Below are 15700 nucleotides of genomic sequence, written 5' to 3' on the forward strand. Positions count from 1 at the left end.
AAATATCTGAATTGGAGGATTTTGCTGTCTTAGTCTCTCTTGGCTGCTCTCAGCACTGTCAGGGGGTTGGAAACTGTGAGCTGGGCTAGGATGGAAGCTCATACCTCTCCCACCAGCACGAGCTGCCGAGGCATCCCAGCTCCTGGCTGTCCCCATCCCTGTCCCATTCCCAGGAGAGCAGCAGGAGCCAAGCTGGGACCCAGCAGGGCTGTGCACCAGGTGGCTGTTCAGATCCCAGGCTGTGCTGACATTCTGGGAGGTAGCAATAACCATCATTTTCCTTGCAGACTGCCTTTGATCTCAATATATTAGGGATGCTAAAAACAAGCATCCTATTCCTGGCTTTTGCTTTTAAATACAGAGCTGCTTTGCAGAGCAGTGTTCTGCTATGCCACCTGCAAAATAGCACCAGACTCAAAAAATAACCCCAAACCCTAAAACCCCAAAAAGCATGGCCTTGCTGGGGCACAATTTACCCTGCGGAGAGTGATTTCTGGAACTGCAACTGGAAGCAGGGGGGTGCCTGGGGCTCAGCCTGCCTCACACACAGCTGGGCTGCAATTCAGGATGCAGCATCCTGCCTGAAGTGCCATGCAGTGACAGCCAAGCACAGCATCCTTTAGCCCCCGACTCCAACAGCCATGCTACGCGGTGGTAGGCAATTAAATAGCATCTGATTTCCCCCTAGGGCAAGCAAAACAATATTCCTCCCTGTCTCCGCAAGAGGAAAGAGATGGGAAGGATGCAGGGTGGAGTAAAAATTAATGAGGTGTCCTCCCCTCCTTCAATTCTCTCTTGCCACATAGGGTTTAATGGTTGGAAAGCAATACAAGATGAGCAGATGTCAACAGCGCTGGAAAATCCCACCCATGCAAACGAGTCCTGAGCCCAGCATGCCCACCTGAACCTAGAGACGGAGCAGAAATGTGTGATGCCACAAACACTGTGCAGCTCCTAGAAAAGAGAAACCAAGTCAGGAAGAAAAAGCCATCCATGGGTGTGATTTATTCAGTGCCTTCCTCCCACCCCCACTGCTCCCATCGCTGCTGGCTCCACTCGCCACTGTGTCGAGGGCACAGCCATGATGCTCTGGTGGAACCGCCTCGGTCCCTGCAGGCACCAGCCAGCACACAGACTGGGAACAGCACGGCCAGGACAGAAGCATTTTAGTCAAGAAGGGGCAGAGAGAGGTGCCAAGCAGAGGGAATCTCCGAGAGAAGCTGGATGATTTATACAGTGCCTCTGACAGCAAAGGTCCAAAACAAAAAAATCTAAGAAAAAATGAAGTCAGGGTTTTCTAATGGAGAAAGGTTGCATGGTTCCTCATGACCAGAGTATAACAAGCAGCCCAAAGAAAAAGACACCAAAACAAAACCTCTCATCTGAGCATGTTCCTTCCCCTCCAACTCCTCCCAGCTTTCTCCAGTTCCCCACATCCTTCTCAACCCACTTCCATGCTGAGCTACCCACCAGTGGGCAGACAGAACAGAACGCGAGGGCTGAGCTGAGCACTGAGAGCAGACCCTGTTTTGATGAATCCATCACCCAGAGCAGCTTTGCTGCCTCAGACCACTGGTGCAAGGGACAGGGGTCTGGCTGGGAGCATGGGACAGCGTGGGTCTGGGGGTTCCCACATGCCCTGGGGTCAGCAGGAGAGGGGCAGGTGCCTGCGGGCAGCAGTGCCAGAGGAGCGATTCCTGCCCGTGCCAGGGAGACGGGCCAGCAGTGCCCACGGGCACATCCGCTCCTGCCTTCTCTGCTTTCCGTGCCGCTGACATTCAAAACAAGCTGTTCCCAATCCCAGAGGAAGGGCTGGCGCCTGCCCCATGGCCCAGGGCAGAGGGAGGCACAGGGTACCCTGGGGGACACGCACACGGTGCCGCGGACGCTTCCCAGAAGGGATGGATGCTTTGGCAGGGCTGGTGCTCTGCTCTTGCAGCATGCACAGGCAGAGTGGAGCAATACACACATACACAGCTCCAGGTGTACTGGACACAGAAGAATCTCATAGGGTTTTTTTGAGTTTGTTGGATTTTTTTGTTTTGGGTTTTTTTTGCATGCTTCAGAAGAGGACTATCCAACAGCGAGTGCTCCGGGACCTCCCCACACAACCAAAATCCTGTCCAGCCACTGCCTGAATGCACAGCCAAGCTCCTCGCCCTCCCGCTCCAACACACACCACGAGCAGCATGCATGACTATTTCACCTCCACAAAGAACACTTCTCCTCCCCCCAAAAATCCCCCAAAGCCTCAGTCTGGCAGCTTAGTTCAAAGTTGGTATAAAGCAGCTCAGCGCTGGGGTCAAATAGAATGACACCCATTTCCACCAGCCCTCGATCTGGCCCAACGTTGCTAAAGAACACTTGATCTCCTCCCAGAGCACTGCCAGCTGGTTGAAATACAGCTGCTGTTTCAATAGCCCGCAGAAAAAAAAAAAATAAAAGGCCTGACATTATTCGCAACAAAAAGACAAGCATTGCAGCGTTTGCTTTAGATTCCATGCGAGCAGTTCCCACTGGCTGGGTAGGAGCAGGGAACAAGGAGGGTGAGCTGCTGGGTGTCGGAGCTCTTTGGGCTAAGCTGTCACCAGCTCCCACCCAAGATGTCCCACGGCACTGGGGTCACACGCTGGTTGTGCAGGCGCCCTGGGAGTGATCCAGTCCCATTCACCCTGGTTTTGCAGGGGAACCCACGTGGCATCGTTGCCTTCCTCCCACCCCAACCTTTGCTCAGAGATTGCTGTTTTACCAAGACCAGGTGTTCCAGCAGAAGCTCCCACTTACAAGCATCACGACCTCCTCCAGCACAAGCTCCCCAGCTGCCTCTTTGCAAGACACGACATGGGGAAGGGCTGCCTTTTGTTTCAAGAGGAACCACGTATACTCAGCCCTGTCCATGCCCAGACTCCAATTGCACAGCCAAGTCCTTCCCAGGTGCTTTGGAGCCACCATGGGTGTCTCACAGCAGTGACTCAGAGCTCTTCTGCTCCTCCTGGGCCAAAGCCTGCCTCCCTGGACACAGGGGTGTTGCAGGATGTCTCATCCAGGCTGTATTCAAGACCTTCTGCTCTCTGTTGCCTGTATAAGCCAGGCAGACACCTTCTGTAGGGTCCTGGATACTGCCCTTTACCCCACGATGTTTCTGAGCTATATTCTACGCTGTGCAAAGAAGGGTTTGCCATGCATGAACGCTACAATTCACACTTTGAGAGTAAGATAGCACTGTTGCCAACTCTCTTTTCGCTCCCAGTGAAAACAGAGAGCCAACCACCCAGATGAAACACCTCACTCTGACCAGGACATTTCCATGGCACAGACTGCTGGCATGCCACAAATCTTTAGGATGCTAGCAAACCACCATCCATGGAGTGTCCCTGGCTCCTGGTACACGGGGCACACCCCCAGTTCTGTGCACAGCCCCAAAATGGTGCAGAGGCCACCCTTGCCAGAGGCCACCTCCTTCCCCTGCCAGCTTCATGAGCAGTTTTCTCCATCCTAGAGAGACTACAGATTAAAGAATTCCACACCAAAACCATCTCTTCTCTTAATGAAATGCTTCCTCATGGGTCTACAGCCCACGGTGACAGTGTCACTCGTTGATCACTGGCACGGTTATTTGCCAGAAGGGAAAGCATCCATGGTACAGTGAAAGCATCTTAAAGAGCGGATGGAGATGTTGCCAGGAGAGCCAGCCACAAGGAGAGGTGGAAAAAATTGAGCCAGTTAATCACCCTGCATGTGTTATCTGTCTGGGTGGAAAATAGTCTGAAAATATCTTCGTATTTCAGAGCAAGCACATAGTTTTCGGTGATTCAGCCAGCTGAAGCCCTGGTCTCCAAGTTTCAGAGACTGGCTAAGCCCATCTCTAAGCCCAGCTGTTCCCAAGCAGCTTCCTAAATGGAAACGGCATCTGGACAACATAGCCCTGGGCATGGCTATTCCCACCTCGAACTCAGTGGCTTGCTCAGGATCCCCTAAACACAGAGAGGCATTGAGCAGATTGCTTTTTGTGGTTGGAGCAAATGTTGATGCTAGCATTTTACCAAATACCTGCTGGCCAGCACACTTTCCAGAATCCTACAGGTTCAGCTCAGTAGGGGAGGAGGATCCTATTCAGTCACTTTCCCAGTATTTTAGGCATTTTGGCCAAGCCCCAGCTCAGGACAGAAGCAGCTGGGCAATTCAACCAGCTGCTCAGCATCTCCACAAGCCATACGGATGGGCTTGAACCACTCGGCTTTGTGGTCAGAGAAAAAGCAGCCCAAACCTGGATCCGATTAATAGTTCTCATTTGAATAGCGTGTTTGGCACTGGGGAAAGCTGCCAGCAAAAACTGTGGAGTCTAGTGCCTCATCTACCCACAGGATGTGAAAACACCCAGCAAGGCATTGCTGCTGTTGGCTGCATCCAAAACCTGAGTGGAGGAAGAGGACCTTTCCTCCATGCCCAGCCAAATGGGGTCCTGAACATCATCAGTCCTGAGCTCAGGGGCTTCGGGCAGCAGGCTCAGGCTGCTGGGAAGCCAGGAAACACCCTGACAAGCACCCATTGCTGGCCTGCACCCTACACCCAGCCAGGCTGGGGCCACAGGATCAGGGCTCCTTCAGATCCTTGGTGGGACAAGTCTCACGTCCTACAGACATGGCATCCCGGGAGGGCAGTCAGTGGCGAGATGGATGGAGAAGCTGTTGGCACCAACATCCTCTTCCCCAGGCCAGCCTGGTGACCCACCTTTGCCACTGCTTTTTTGGGCTAGAATTGTAGAAGTCTCCACTTCCATTTTTCTCATCCCATCCCAGCCTTTCTGAGCAAGTGCAACCTAAGCCAGGGAGCACAGAAAGTTCAACAAACAAGGAAGGTCCCAACGTGTGCTGTGCATGCCCAGGCCAACCCTCCCGGCAGCCAAGGAAAGGGTTTGCTAAGAGGAGTCATGGGCACAACTTGTTGACAAAGTGAAGTGGGGCTCCCGCACAAACGAGCTGGCCCCACCTGGGCAAGGGATTAGAAACCTCAGCACAACCCTCTGATTCCTCCCAGCAAACCAACTGTGGCTGGAGGCAGGGATTAAACCCAGCGGCAGAGGAATGCAGCTCCTTCCTGCTGCCAAGTCCAAGTTGGCATTGCATCCCCACTCAAGACATGGCTTACATAATGCAGCTTATGAAAGCAAAATAGCGGGGCCATGCCAGCCTGTGGGCAGCCCAGGATGGAGAGGAAAAAAAGGAACAAAAATTTTTTTTTTTGCTGGGGTGAAGCCTAGCTGCCCCCTTGCACTGCTACCCCAGCACACACAGCAGTCTTGCGCCATCTCACCAGGGAAGGGAGGAAAGGAGCGGTGAAGGAGAAGGCTTTGGAGAGGCAAAGAGCCTGGTCCTCATACAATACTGTGAAGAGCTGCAGCCCTGGTGCTCATTCTGAACTCCCAGGACATGTGTTTTCCCCCAAAATGCCCTCTCCACCCCTGGGTTTCTCCCCATCCAGGCACGTTCCTATTGAGGTCAACCCACACGTGCTCTGTGTCCAAGGCCACTGCAGGCGCTGGGGGCTGACCCACAACAAGCACCCACCCCCACATCTCATTTCTCCCAAATGCAAGCCAGACACCTCCAGGAGCAGCTGGGAGAGCCTCTGATCCACCATTTCCCACTGGGGTTGGAGACCCTGGAGATGCTTCAGTGAGGTGAGCAGCAGGGTTGGGTCACCTCATTTTGCATCAAAGGTTGTTGCACAGGAGAGGGGGATAGTCCCCAAACACCTGGCACTGGCTGAGAGCAGAGTGACAAGGAGCAAACCAAGAACACCATTTCTTCACAAGCCAGGCAATTAACAAGTGACATTTTGGGCATCCAGATGGGTCATTACTCAGTGACCCCACAGAATGTGCATCACCTCAGGAAAAGCTATTCATCTCTCCATACTGCAAATCCTATGGATGGACTGTCCCCTTTATCAGCAAGCAAAAAGAGCCAGGACTCCATTTAAAAGCCACAAGAGCCAGTGCAGTGAAACCAGGCGCTGTGGATAGGCAGTCAGTCCCAGCCGAAGAGCCAGGAGAACCGCTTGTGGGTGGAGGACCCACCCCAGCTCTGACCCTGCATCCAGCTGGCTGGGGAAGCCAGGCAGACTTAAGGAGATCTCCCTTTTCAAGAGCTTCCACTTCTTCCCTAAGCGGCTGTCCTCAGTTTAATCAGCAACTGAACAAGTGGGATGAAATCCCAGCTCAGCTGAAGGCGAATTACTGATGTCCGTGATGGCAGGATTCCCCTCCCAGCTCCACCAGCTTTCCCAGCTGGGTCCCACCAGAAACTACCAACTGGCTGCACTCAACCTCTCCCCAGTGGGCTGGGCTCCAGCACCTTCCCAGAGCATGCCCTGGCCTCCTTCAAGAGGGCAAAGAACCCCCAGCCCCTCTCCCATGGCTCTGCACCAGCTCAAAACAAAGATCTACACTCACAAGTGTAGATCTCAGCCGGGACATCTCTGACCACCACACTAGAGTGGTGCTGGACCTCCAGAAGACATTTCAAGACAGCAAAGCAGGGTTGCCCTGATAACATGAGGTTCAAACAAAAACAGACACTCTTGCAGAGCTCTGCAAATCCCCCCCTTGGTAGTCTGCATCTGGCTGCCTTCCTGGGACCATCCCTTCCCATCCTCCACAAGCAGAAAGAGATGCAGGGCAGTCCCATGGGCCAATATCAACATTCCATAAAAAGGGAAAAAACACAGACTCAGAGAAATGAAAACAATTTTGCCTAGCGACAAGAAGAAACGCTGCTCACGCCTCCCAGGTAATGGCATCCAAAAGACAGCTCAGCAAAACCTTCCCCACCTAAAGCTGGCTGATTTCTCCTCCAAAAGCCACGTTCAGGAAGGGAGAGGTGGGCACAGCCAAGGCTGGAGGCTGCAGAAGGATGCGAAGGCTGACCTACCAAGAAGGGTCAGCTGGGAAGATCAAATAGCGGTAAAAACCACAGAAAAAAAAATAAGGGGATTGGTATGTGAGTACTGGAGCAGCACCAGGGCACTAAAATTGTGAAAGGGTAGAAGAAACCCAAGCAGACACACCTGATCCATCAAGCTTTTCAGGAAGAGAGAAGTCCTCACTGTAAGTGGGCTGGCACAGGGTGATCTCCATCAGCTCATGTGCTGCAGGCTACATTGGAAAGGAGCTGTGGCTAATCGCATTTTGATTGCCTTAAAATTCACTTCTGGGGAAAAGGCTGGCGTGAGAGCAGATATATTAATTGCTTTGCAGCAGCCTTGTCTCCTAAGCTGACGTTTGATTAAAAGGGAGCACAACCAAAAGGCACTTCAAGAAAATAGTGCTGTTTTCACCTGCCTTGTTCGGAGTGGTTCCTCTTGCTCTGATGTGCCTAGCAGACCCTTTGGGACCAATTCTTGCAATTTCTTGTATTCGGTGAACATTTCTGTATCATTGCTCCCATTTTAGAGATCTGTGAGTAAACACAGAAAAGGGATTTGCTTCCTCCTGAGAGGCTAAGATGAAAAGTCAAAATGTTTTATATAAATACATAAGCAGTAAATCCAGCTTCTAAAGGTTTCAGGCTCAGTTTGCAAAAGCTCCACAGCCTTAAGAGGAGGACTTTCTACCCTATGTAGTCTTTTGGTAACTGCAAAGCAGACTCAGCAAGGAAGCTTCAGGCAAAAAGTCAGAAAACAACGTCTAGAGGAAAGGAGGGATTTTTTTGCTCTTCTAATTTGTTATCTTTTTTTAACATGTATTTTTAATAATCATCTGCAAAGCCATTTTGCAGCACGATTGTTGTTATTTCAACCTTGTTTTCAGTTGGGTAATTGTGAAGTGAGTGGATAAATGCTTTCTCAGCTGAGAATAAGAAGAACCATTAAGCATCAAATGTTTGTCCTAAATTTATGTTCAAGGCAGCTGGAGAAGCAAAGGACCGCAGCCTGCTCCCGTTATCACCCTGACAGCCAGCCTGGAGGTGGCATCCTCTTGGCATGGTCTGCGGGGGGGACACAAACGGCAGCCCACATCTCTGCATCAATGAGGCTCTGGGAGGCACTGGGTGTTCAGAGGTCCAGGAATCTCAAAAAAAGCATTACCATGTCTTGTTCCTCCTTCTGTACAAATGCCTGTACAGAAATTTCCTTAATTTAGGTGTAACCCATTTTTTCCTCTGTAACATAGTCTTGGAAGGCAAGAAACAACAGTAGCTGCCCCCCACCTGCACCTAAATCAGCAGAAAACCCCAACATTCCTGGGCTCATGAGTTACTCCAGAGCTGCACAGGTTCCTTCTGGCTGCGGTGTCCCTGCTCCAGCCCAGACAAGTCCTCATGGTTGTGTCGCAACCAGAGGAAAGGACATGATGTCTGCTTTGCTCTGTCCCAGTGACGCTCCACCCCCACGGGCAGAGAGAGGGCAATTTTGGGACTGTGGTGAGGAAGGCGCTGCCTTGAACATTCCCCACAAGGGAGATGCAACAGACCACTTGCTCCACAAAAACGTGATCACAGGAACAGCCCCATCAGCCCAGTAGGATGCTCGTGTGCTGTTAATCCATATTTAAAGATGAGAATGGCTAAAGCATCCACCCCTGAAGAAAGTACCTCTTGGGGAGGTGGGAAGTAGCACCACAAACTAAATAAAGGATTTGGGGAGCAACAAGACACATTACTACTACCTTGCTTACTTTTCTAAAGGGTGGATGAGCAGCATTTTCTCCATAGGGAGACTGGGAAAGATTCCTCTTCCACAAAGCCCCTTTTTTAATGAAGATGACTGGAATTTTATTTTCTGTAGGATTTCTACATCCTGTAGAATTTGTGTGGGGAGGCTGGGGAGATGCACCAACCCCTGTACTTACCTCACTACCCTCCCTATGGACACCCACAAGCCCCATCCTTTCCCCATACCAAGGGAACCCAACTCCAGTCACAGCTGGACCGGCACCCACCAGAGGATCAACGGCCACCTACAAAACCCCATTTCCCAGGGAGCACATAGGGGTTCCAAGACCCCTGACCCCCCAAAAAACCCCACCCCACAAAAGAAAAGCCAAAGCCTACCCACTCTCAGGGTCAAATTCCCTTCAGCTGGTGAAGGCACCACTCGTACAAAAGAAGGTCCCAGGATGAATCACAGAAAGGAGGCAGGAGTCAGAATTAAGGTTTTGTTCTTTTTTTCTTTTTTTTTTATTATAAAAAAAAACCTATTCGGAAGAAGTCCAAATGCAACGGAATATAACTGGCACCATCTAAGATACCCAAGTGTAAAATCCCCAGACGTTTGAACCCCCAACATGAGCTGGGAGGTGCCGGGGCTGGCTGGGAGGGACTGGTTGCCTCTCCCTTCTCCTAGCCCCCATCACACCTGGGTGACAGGCAGCCTGAGAGCCAGGACACAACAGTGACATCAACAGTCTCTGTCAAACCATTCAGTTTTAGAAACTAAGAACATCATGGATTAAGAAAAAAAAAAAAATCTAAGCCTTTTTTTTTCCTTTATCAAAAGCCCTGCTTTAGTGACATGCTAGCCCTGCTGGAACAGTAACACACCCACAGCTCTGTCCGGAACGCGCTTAAGTTGACCGGTCAACTCCTCGTTCAGGACACCTTCCTCCTGTTGATCGACATGCTCACGAGTGCATTGTGGCTGCTCGAGTTACAGGGATAAATCCTTATGTGGGCTTCCCGGGTCTGGGAACCGCCTCCTGCAAACTCCACTCCATGCTGAAACAACTCTCATCTGAGTCTCCTCCTCTGAGCCCTCCAAGCTCACCCTCGGTCCCACCTGGAGACCCTCTGACATCTGACAGCATCCTCAGGAGCACCTGCCCAGGTGAGCCATTGGAACATCATTTCTTTTTTTTTTTTAAAAAAACCCACTTTCATATATAATTTTTTTTTGTTTTTATATTTAAATAGAAAAATACTACTTCACTCTGTGTTATGAGCCAGAGACCAGTTGACTTCCAGTGACAGAACCAAGAGTTTTTCTCAACACTCCTACACTGAGCTCCATGCCAGAAGATTCCCAGACACCTCAGAGGATGAAGATCTCCCCATCACACCATACAGGTGGGAGCATGCAGTGCTCCATCACAGCTCCCGTCTTCCCTTCTCGACAGAAGGGCACCAACCTCAGAGAACCATTAGCCTGCAGAGAGCCAGCAGTGAAGCTAACACCCCAAATTTGATTCCTGGGGGAGTCAGATACAGTTCTAAGCTTTCCACTCGCCTACTTGCTTTTTGTGTGCTCAGTCTGTCCCTGGAAGCCACTGGATCCCATCAGATATACACATGAATTAGACAAAAAAACAAAAACAAAAACCAAAAAAACAGTGGTTAAAATTTCTCTAACACCCTCTCCTCCTCTCGTCTTCTGACAGACATCGATAAAACTAAATTCGCCCTCCTCCCCACCTGAAGACAACAAGAGTTACTGAGACACAAAATGTGTTATCTTGTACCCTCGGGATTACATCTAGGAGGGAAGTTTAGGGGTGCGGGAAGTGTGGGGGGAAGGTGGTGTTTGTGGGCGCAGTCCGCTTAGTTCTTGTACTCGAAAGGCTCGTCGCCGGTTTCGTTGAGGAGACACGTGCGGACGAGAGCCTCTGTCACAGCATAAGGATCACAGTTGGCGGAGGGCCGGCGGTCCTCAAAGTAGCCCTTCTTCTCGTGGCCCACGTTCCTGGGGATGCGGATGCTGGCGCCGCGGTTGGCCACGCCAGCGGAGAACTCGTTGATGTTGGATGTCTCGTGGAAACCTGTCAGGCGCCTGGCATTGTCCAGCCCCCCTTTGGGGTCGTAGGCACGGATGTGGTACTGGTGACGCTTGCTCAGCTTCTCGATGGCCTCTTCAATGTGCCTGCAAAGGGAGCAAGGATGAGGGGAAGAGACGGTGACTGTCTGATGGATGGCACAAGCTGAGCCAATTTTGACTGTTGCGTCAAGGTGACAACAGATCCGTCACTGTCCCCAGGCCACTTCATGATGAAGCCTTATGCCCTAAAACCCACTTTTCTGATCATCTTAGCATGGGGCTTCTCTCCACTCCTACCACTGATCCAGGCTGGTTCTTGGAGAAGGATCCCCGTGGCCAAGTCCCACAGCGTCCCTCAGGAGTGCTGTCTGTGGGACACCACGAGATTGACCCACGGCCACATCGCACAGGCACATTGCCACTGGGGAACCTGCTCTCAGAGGGGAGACTTCTCAACACCGAAGTTTCTATTCAGGAAGCTCACACGGTCACAGCTTGGCTCATTATCTCAGGGCATCACCAAGATAAAGGCAAGAAAACACAGCTCCCAGGAGGAACCCCTTCAGAACTCCACGGCAGCCCGGTGCTATAGGGTCCCTGCCTGCACTCAGCACATCAGTCCCACAAGGGAACCAGTGTTCTGCATTTCCAGGATCTTGTTGTTTAAGAAAACATGGCATTAGCTTCCACAGCCTGCTCTACACAGAAGCAAATAGTCCTTGGAAGGTGTCCCTACCCACGGCAGGGGGGTTGGAACTCAATGATGTTTAAGGTCCTTCCCATCCCTAACCATTCTGTGATTCTATGATTATGGTTATACAAAAAAAGGCCTAGATCAAGTTCATTTGTTTGTTTGCAGTGTTGGCAGATCAAGAGCTGGACAGCCTGTTATGAATCGCTGCATCTCGGCCACCCATGCTTCCAACAACACTGATGGAGCTGTACTGCTGGCTGAATTTCCCACCCAACATCAAGATGGGAGTATATCATCATACAAAAAAAAAAAAAAAAATCCAGAAGAAAGGCTCAAATATAATGCCAATCACCAGAGTGACATCTCCCGTGAGAGCAAAAGCTCTGCAAAAAGCTCACTGCTACCAAGTCCAGCCTGCTACCTAGCAAACAGAAACTACTGACCCATCTCAAAACAAAAAACCCAAAACCAACTTACTTGAGACCTCCGTCTTCCCTCATGTTCTTGGTGCTGAAGTTGGTGTGACAGCCAGCACCGTTCCAGTTCCCAGGGATGGGTTTGGGATCGAAGGACACAATGACACCAAAGTCTTCGCACACCCGATGGAGGATGAAGCGTGCAATCCAGAGGTGATCGCCCATCTCAATCCCTTCGCATGGTCCCACCTGGAACTCCCACTACAAGGAGGAGGAGTCACCAGCTCAGTGGTGTGAGGACACTCCCTGTGAGGCACTTCCCACCCCCTTATGCTCCGATCCGTGATAAAACTATACAACCCGGAGCAGGCAGCAAAAAGCTCCCGCTGCCTGGGATTTTTCTGTAGTTATCTCATTCCATGAGGCACATAAAACAATTTACCTGGGCTGGCATCACTTCTGCATTGGTTCCTCCAATTTTCACGCCAGCGTAAAGGCATGCTCGGTAGTGGGCCTCCACAATGTCTCTGCCGTAGGCTTTGTCTGCCCCTACACCACAGTAGTATGGACCTGCAATGGCACAGCAAGGGAAATGTGAGTTTCCAGAAGGAAAAAGCTCAAACCCAGCAAAAACAGAGCACACAGAGGGAAGAACTGAGCTCAAAGAGCTCAGGATGTGTGGAAAATCCACAAAATCTTGTTTTTCATGGAAGCACTAGCAGAGCAGAGCACTGATGGAGAACAAGTCCCTCTGATCGTCTGAGCTTGTGCTTTGTGGCCCTGGCTATGAGTTTAAGTCACCTGCAGGTTAACAACCCAAACAGCAAATCTGGATGCAGCCGATTGCCACCTTAGCCCTTCTGTAACGATCTCAATTTCATGGGTTAGTTCTTGCCAATATCCTGCTTGCTATTGTCTACCTTCAGCTCTAGGAACACCTCAAATCTTTCAGCTTGCCTGAAGCCACGTCACAGTTCAAACACAGCATTAAGGACTCCTGCCTTGGCCCAGTGCAGACCCCCGAGAGGTTACCTTGGGGTCCAGGGAAGCCGTTGGAAGGCCAGCCAAACGGATGTCCGTCTGTCCCCAGAAGAGTGTACTCCTGCTCCATCCCAAACCAGGGGTGCTGGTTGGACACCATATCCATAATCCGCCTGCAGGTGTGCCGGAGATTTGTCTCTAGAACAGAAAAGCAACATGAGGCTTATTAGCATAGAATCACAGAATGGTTTGGGTTGGAAGGGGCCTTAAAGATCATCTAGTTCCACCCCCTGCCATGGGCAGGGACACCTTCCACTAGCCCAGGTTGCTCAAAGCCTCATCCAACCTGGCCTTGAAGCATCTCCATCTTCGTTCCTCATTTCCACTTTATTTACAGATTGCATCCCAACAGTGTTGGTGAAGAATCCCAGGACCACCTCTTTCTCCACCATCAGCACTTTGTTTGCCTTTTACTTTCAGGGCAGGGATTATTTCTGTCTCATGCAGGATGCTAAGGGCACAAATCTTAGCACCTATTTGGCTAGGTCTCCCTCTCCTCTCCCCAGAAACACCACCTCCACCAGCAGAAGAGAGAAGGTCCATTCACCTGCACACTGGCGGTTGTATTTGAAGACCTCACAGAGAACTAGTTTATTGGGATCCTTGCGAAAAGGGTCCCGAAACATGGCAGCTGGTCGCAGGTACATGTCACTGTTGGAGCCTTCAGCCTGGAAAGTGCTGGAGCCATCAAAATTCCACTCCGGGAGATCTAGAGGGGAGAGAGGAACAAGCCACAGTGACCCAGGGTCCCTGGTCACCAGGAGGATGGGCTCCCCACCACCCTCCAGTATTACAGAGGTGAAGATGCTTATAGAAAACAAGCCTACAATATCTTAATCCCAGCTCAGCTGATTTGGTTCCAAATGGGGGAAGAAAAAAAAAATTAAAAACAAGCAAAAAAACAGGGGAGTGCAACTCCCCAGCCACCCTGGGAAACACAAGGAGCTGGGCTGCTGGCCAAGACCAAGTGGACCAAGCAGCACTGAGGATGTTTCCCATGTCGCAACAACCACTGGGATGAGCAGAGCACCCCGTCTCCTCACAGGGGGGGCTAGGCAAGCGGGAAGAGGGTAGAGCATGATACCTTCAAGCTATAGGAATGAGGGGAGCCACTAAACACCTTTTATTCATGTTGCATGGCCTGGAGAAGGTGGAGAACCAAATCGCGTATAGGTAGAGTCTGGTATGGAGGAGGAGTATGGGCAGCATGGCCCCCTCGCCCACCCCTCCCGGCTGTGCGCTGCCCTCCAGGTCAAAGCCCAGCAGGAGCAACAGCAAACTCCACCCAGGCAATGTTATCTCCTCCACATCCTGGGGGGAAAGTGGGAGGATGGGAAGCACAAAGATTTCAAAAGGAGCTGTGCCAACCACTCCCTTAGAGGAAAAAAAGGGAAAGGAGAAGAAAAAAAGAAAAAAAAAAAAGATATAATTCTGCTCAGTCACACAGAGTATTTTCATTTCATAACTGTCTCCAGCCAGCACCATGGCAACCTGGGGAAAATCCTAATGCTATTATTGTGTAAGCTGGGACTGTTTGTTCTGAGGGACACAAGCTCTTAATTACACCGGATAGCTCCATTCTTTCCCCTCCACTTTCTTCTGCCAAACTACTTCCGGCCAAAACAACTACTTGAGAGTCAATGGGCTGCCAGCCCCTGCCAACAGCCCCCAGCCCCTGCCAACAGCCCCCTCCACAGCAGGGGCAGCGCCAGGGCCAGGCTCCCAAACCGGAGCATCTCACTGAAACTCCACATCTGGAGAGCTGGGAACATCCCCCCTGGGGTATCTGGGGTAGGAGATAACTGGGAGGGAATAAGGAGCGGTGTCTTCCCCAAATACCATCCTTCTGCCATAAAAAGGGAGAAATAGCATCCTTTCACCGGAGCAGCCAAGCACAGCTGCCTCTACCTTCCTGCTCACCTTCGAGGCTCTTGGGCTCGTGGTCCAGCGTGCGGGTTTTGCAGCGGAGGTGCTCTCCCGTCCCATCGATCCAGATGTACATGGCTTGGACCTTCTCCCCCTGCGGCAGCTTCATGTACATGTGCTTGATGGCTTTGCTCAGCTGGGAGCTCGCCGAGGTGGCCATGGTTGCGGAGCGGATGAGGGGGGACCTGCAGGGAGGATACAAAAAACCAACCCCAACCTTGAGCCCCTGCCTGCGCTCCCCCATTTTTCACACCCCCAGCCAGGGAGGACCACGAGCCAGCTCGGCCACGGGGCTGGCTGCCATCTCCAGCGGTCCCATGCCGTTCTGCAGGAAGTAAACACAGCAGCTCAGGCGGACGCAGGCAGCGAGGAAAACCCTGCTCCAGAAGCGATGCCTTCAAAGCATCCCATTAATACCCAAACTCCTGCCAGTAAACTATGTCTTACCAACTAAGCAACAGCCTTCAAAAGTTTTTCTCAGCCCTATGTGAACTTTTCACCTCCACGCTCACCGAAAGCAAGGCCAATAATGCAGAAGGAAAGCTTAGCCAGGCTTTTCTTAATATCCTCGCTTCAGCAAGGAGGGCTTTGCCAGCCCCAGCTGCCTTCCCAGATCAGCTGCTCTGAAGTTATACGAGGCAATGCAAAAGCAAGCAGCACACAGCACAAACAACCCCTGAACAACCCCGGAGGCAGTGGGGAGGCTGCAGGGGCTCTGCTCCCAGGCAGCGAGAGCTCCAGCACCCCCACCAAGCCCAGCACAGCCAGCCCACGGGTGTCAGGGCCAGGGCAGCCAGGACCCACGCGCATCTGCAAGACCTTCGAAATGCAAATGATTTCGAAATTTGCAGTGACTTGGAAAGTCACTCCAGCA

The 15700-nt window shown here is 51.5% G+C and overlaps 1 protein-coding gene across 1 annotated transcript; it reads right to left on the bottom strand.

Annotated features, from left to right (window-relative positions):
- Positions 1 to 10425: 10425 nt before the first annotated feature.
- On the bottom strand, positions 10426 to 15012 carry GLUL (glutamate-ammonia ligase). Its single transcript, XM_010074323.1, has 6 exons — positions 14821 to 15012; positions 13448 to 13609; positions 12892 to 13038; positions 12302 to 12429; positions 11921 to 12120; positions 10426 to 10854 (listed from the first exon to the last, which is right to left on the bottom strand). The coding sequence occupies exons 1-6, from the start codon at positions 14984 to 14986 to the stop codon at positions 10536 to 10538; spliced, it is 1122 nt and encodes a 373-aa protein (XP_010072625.1). The 5' UTR covers positions 14987 to 15012; the 3' UTR covers positions 10426 to 10535.
- Positions 15013 to 15700: the final 688 nt, after the last annotated feature.

The sequence above is a fragment of the Pterocles gutturalis genome, unplaced genomic scaffold, assembly GCF_000699245.1.
Source record: "Pterocles gutturalis isolate BGI_N339 unplaced genomic scaffold, ASM69924v1 scaffold16442, whole genome shotgun sequence".
In the NCBI taxonomy this organism is placed as follows: Eukaryota; Metazoa; Chordata; class Aves; order Pterocliformes; family Pteroclidae; genus Pterocles; species Pterocles gutturalis.

Excerpts from the sequence above, each read along its gene's own strand:
- GLUL (XM_010074323.1), bottom strand. The coding sequence starts at position 14,986 with ATGGCCACCTCGGCGAGCTCCCAGCTGAGCAAAGCCATCAAGCACATG. Across the intron at positions 13,039-13,447 it reads ATACAACCGCCAGTGTGCAG|AGACAAATCTCCGGCACACC; the intron begins GTGAATGGACCT and ends TTTCTGTTCTAG. Across the intron at positions 12,430-12,891 it reads CGGCTTCCCTGGACCCCAAG|GTCCATACTACTGTGGTGTA; the intron begins GTAACCTCTCGG and ends GTGCCATTGCAG.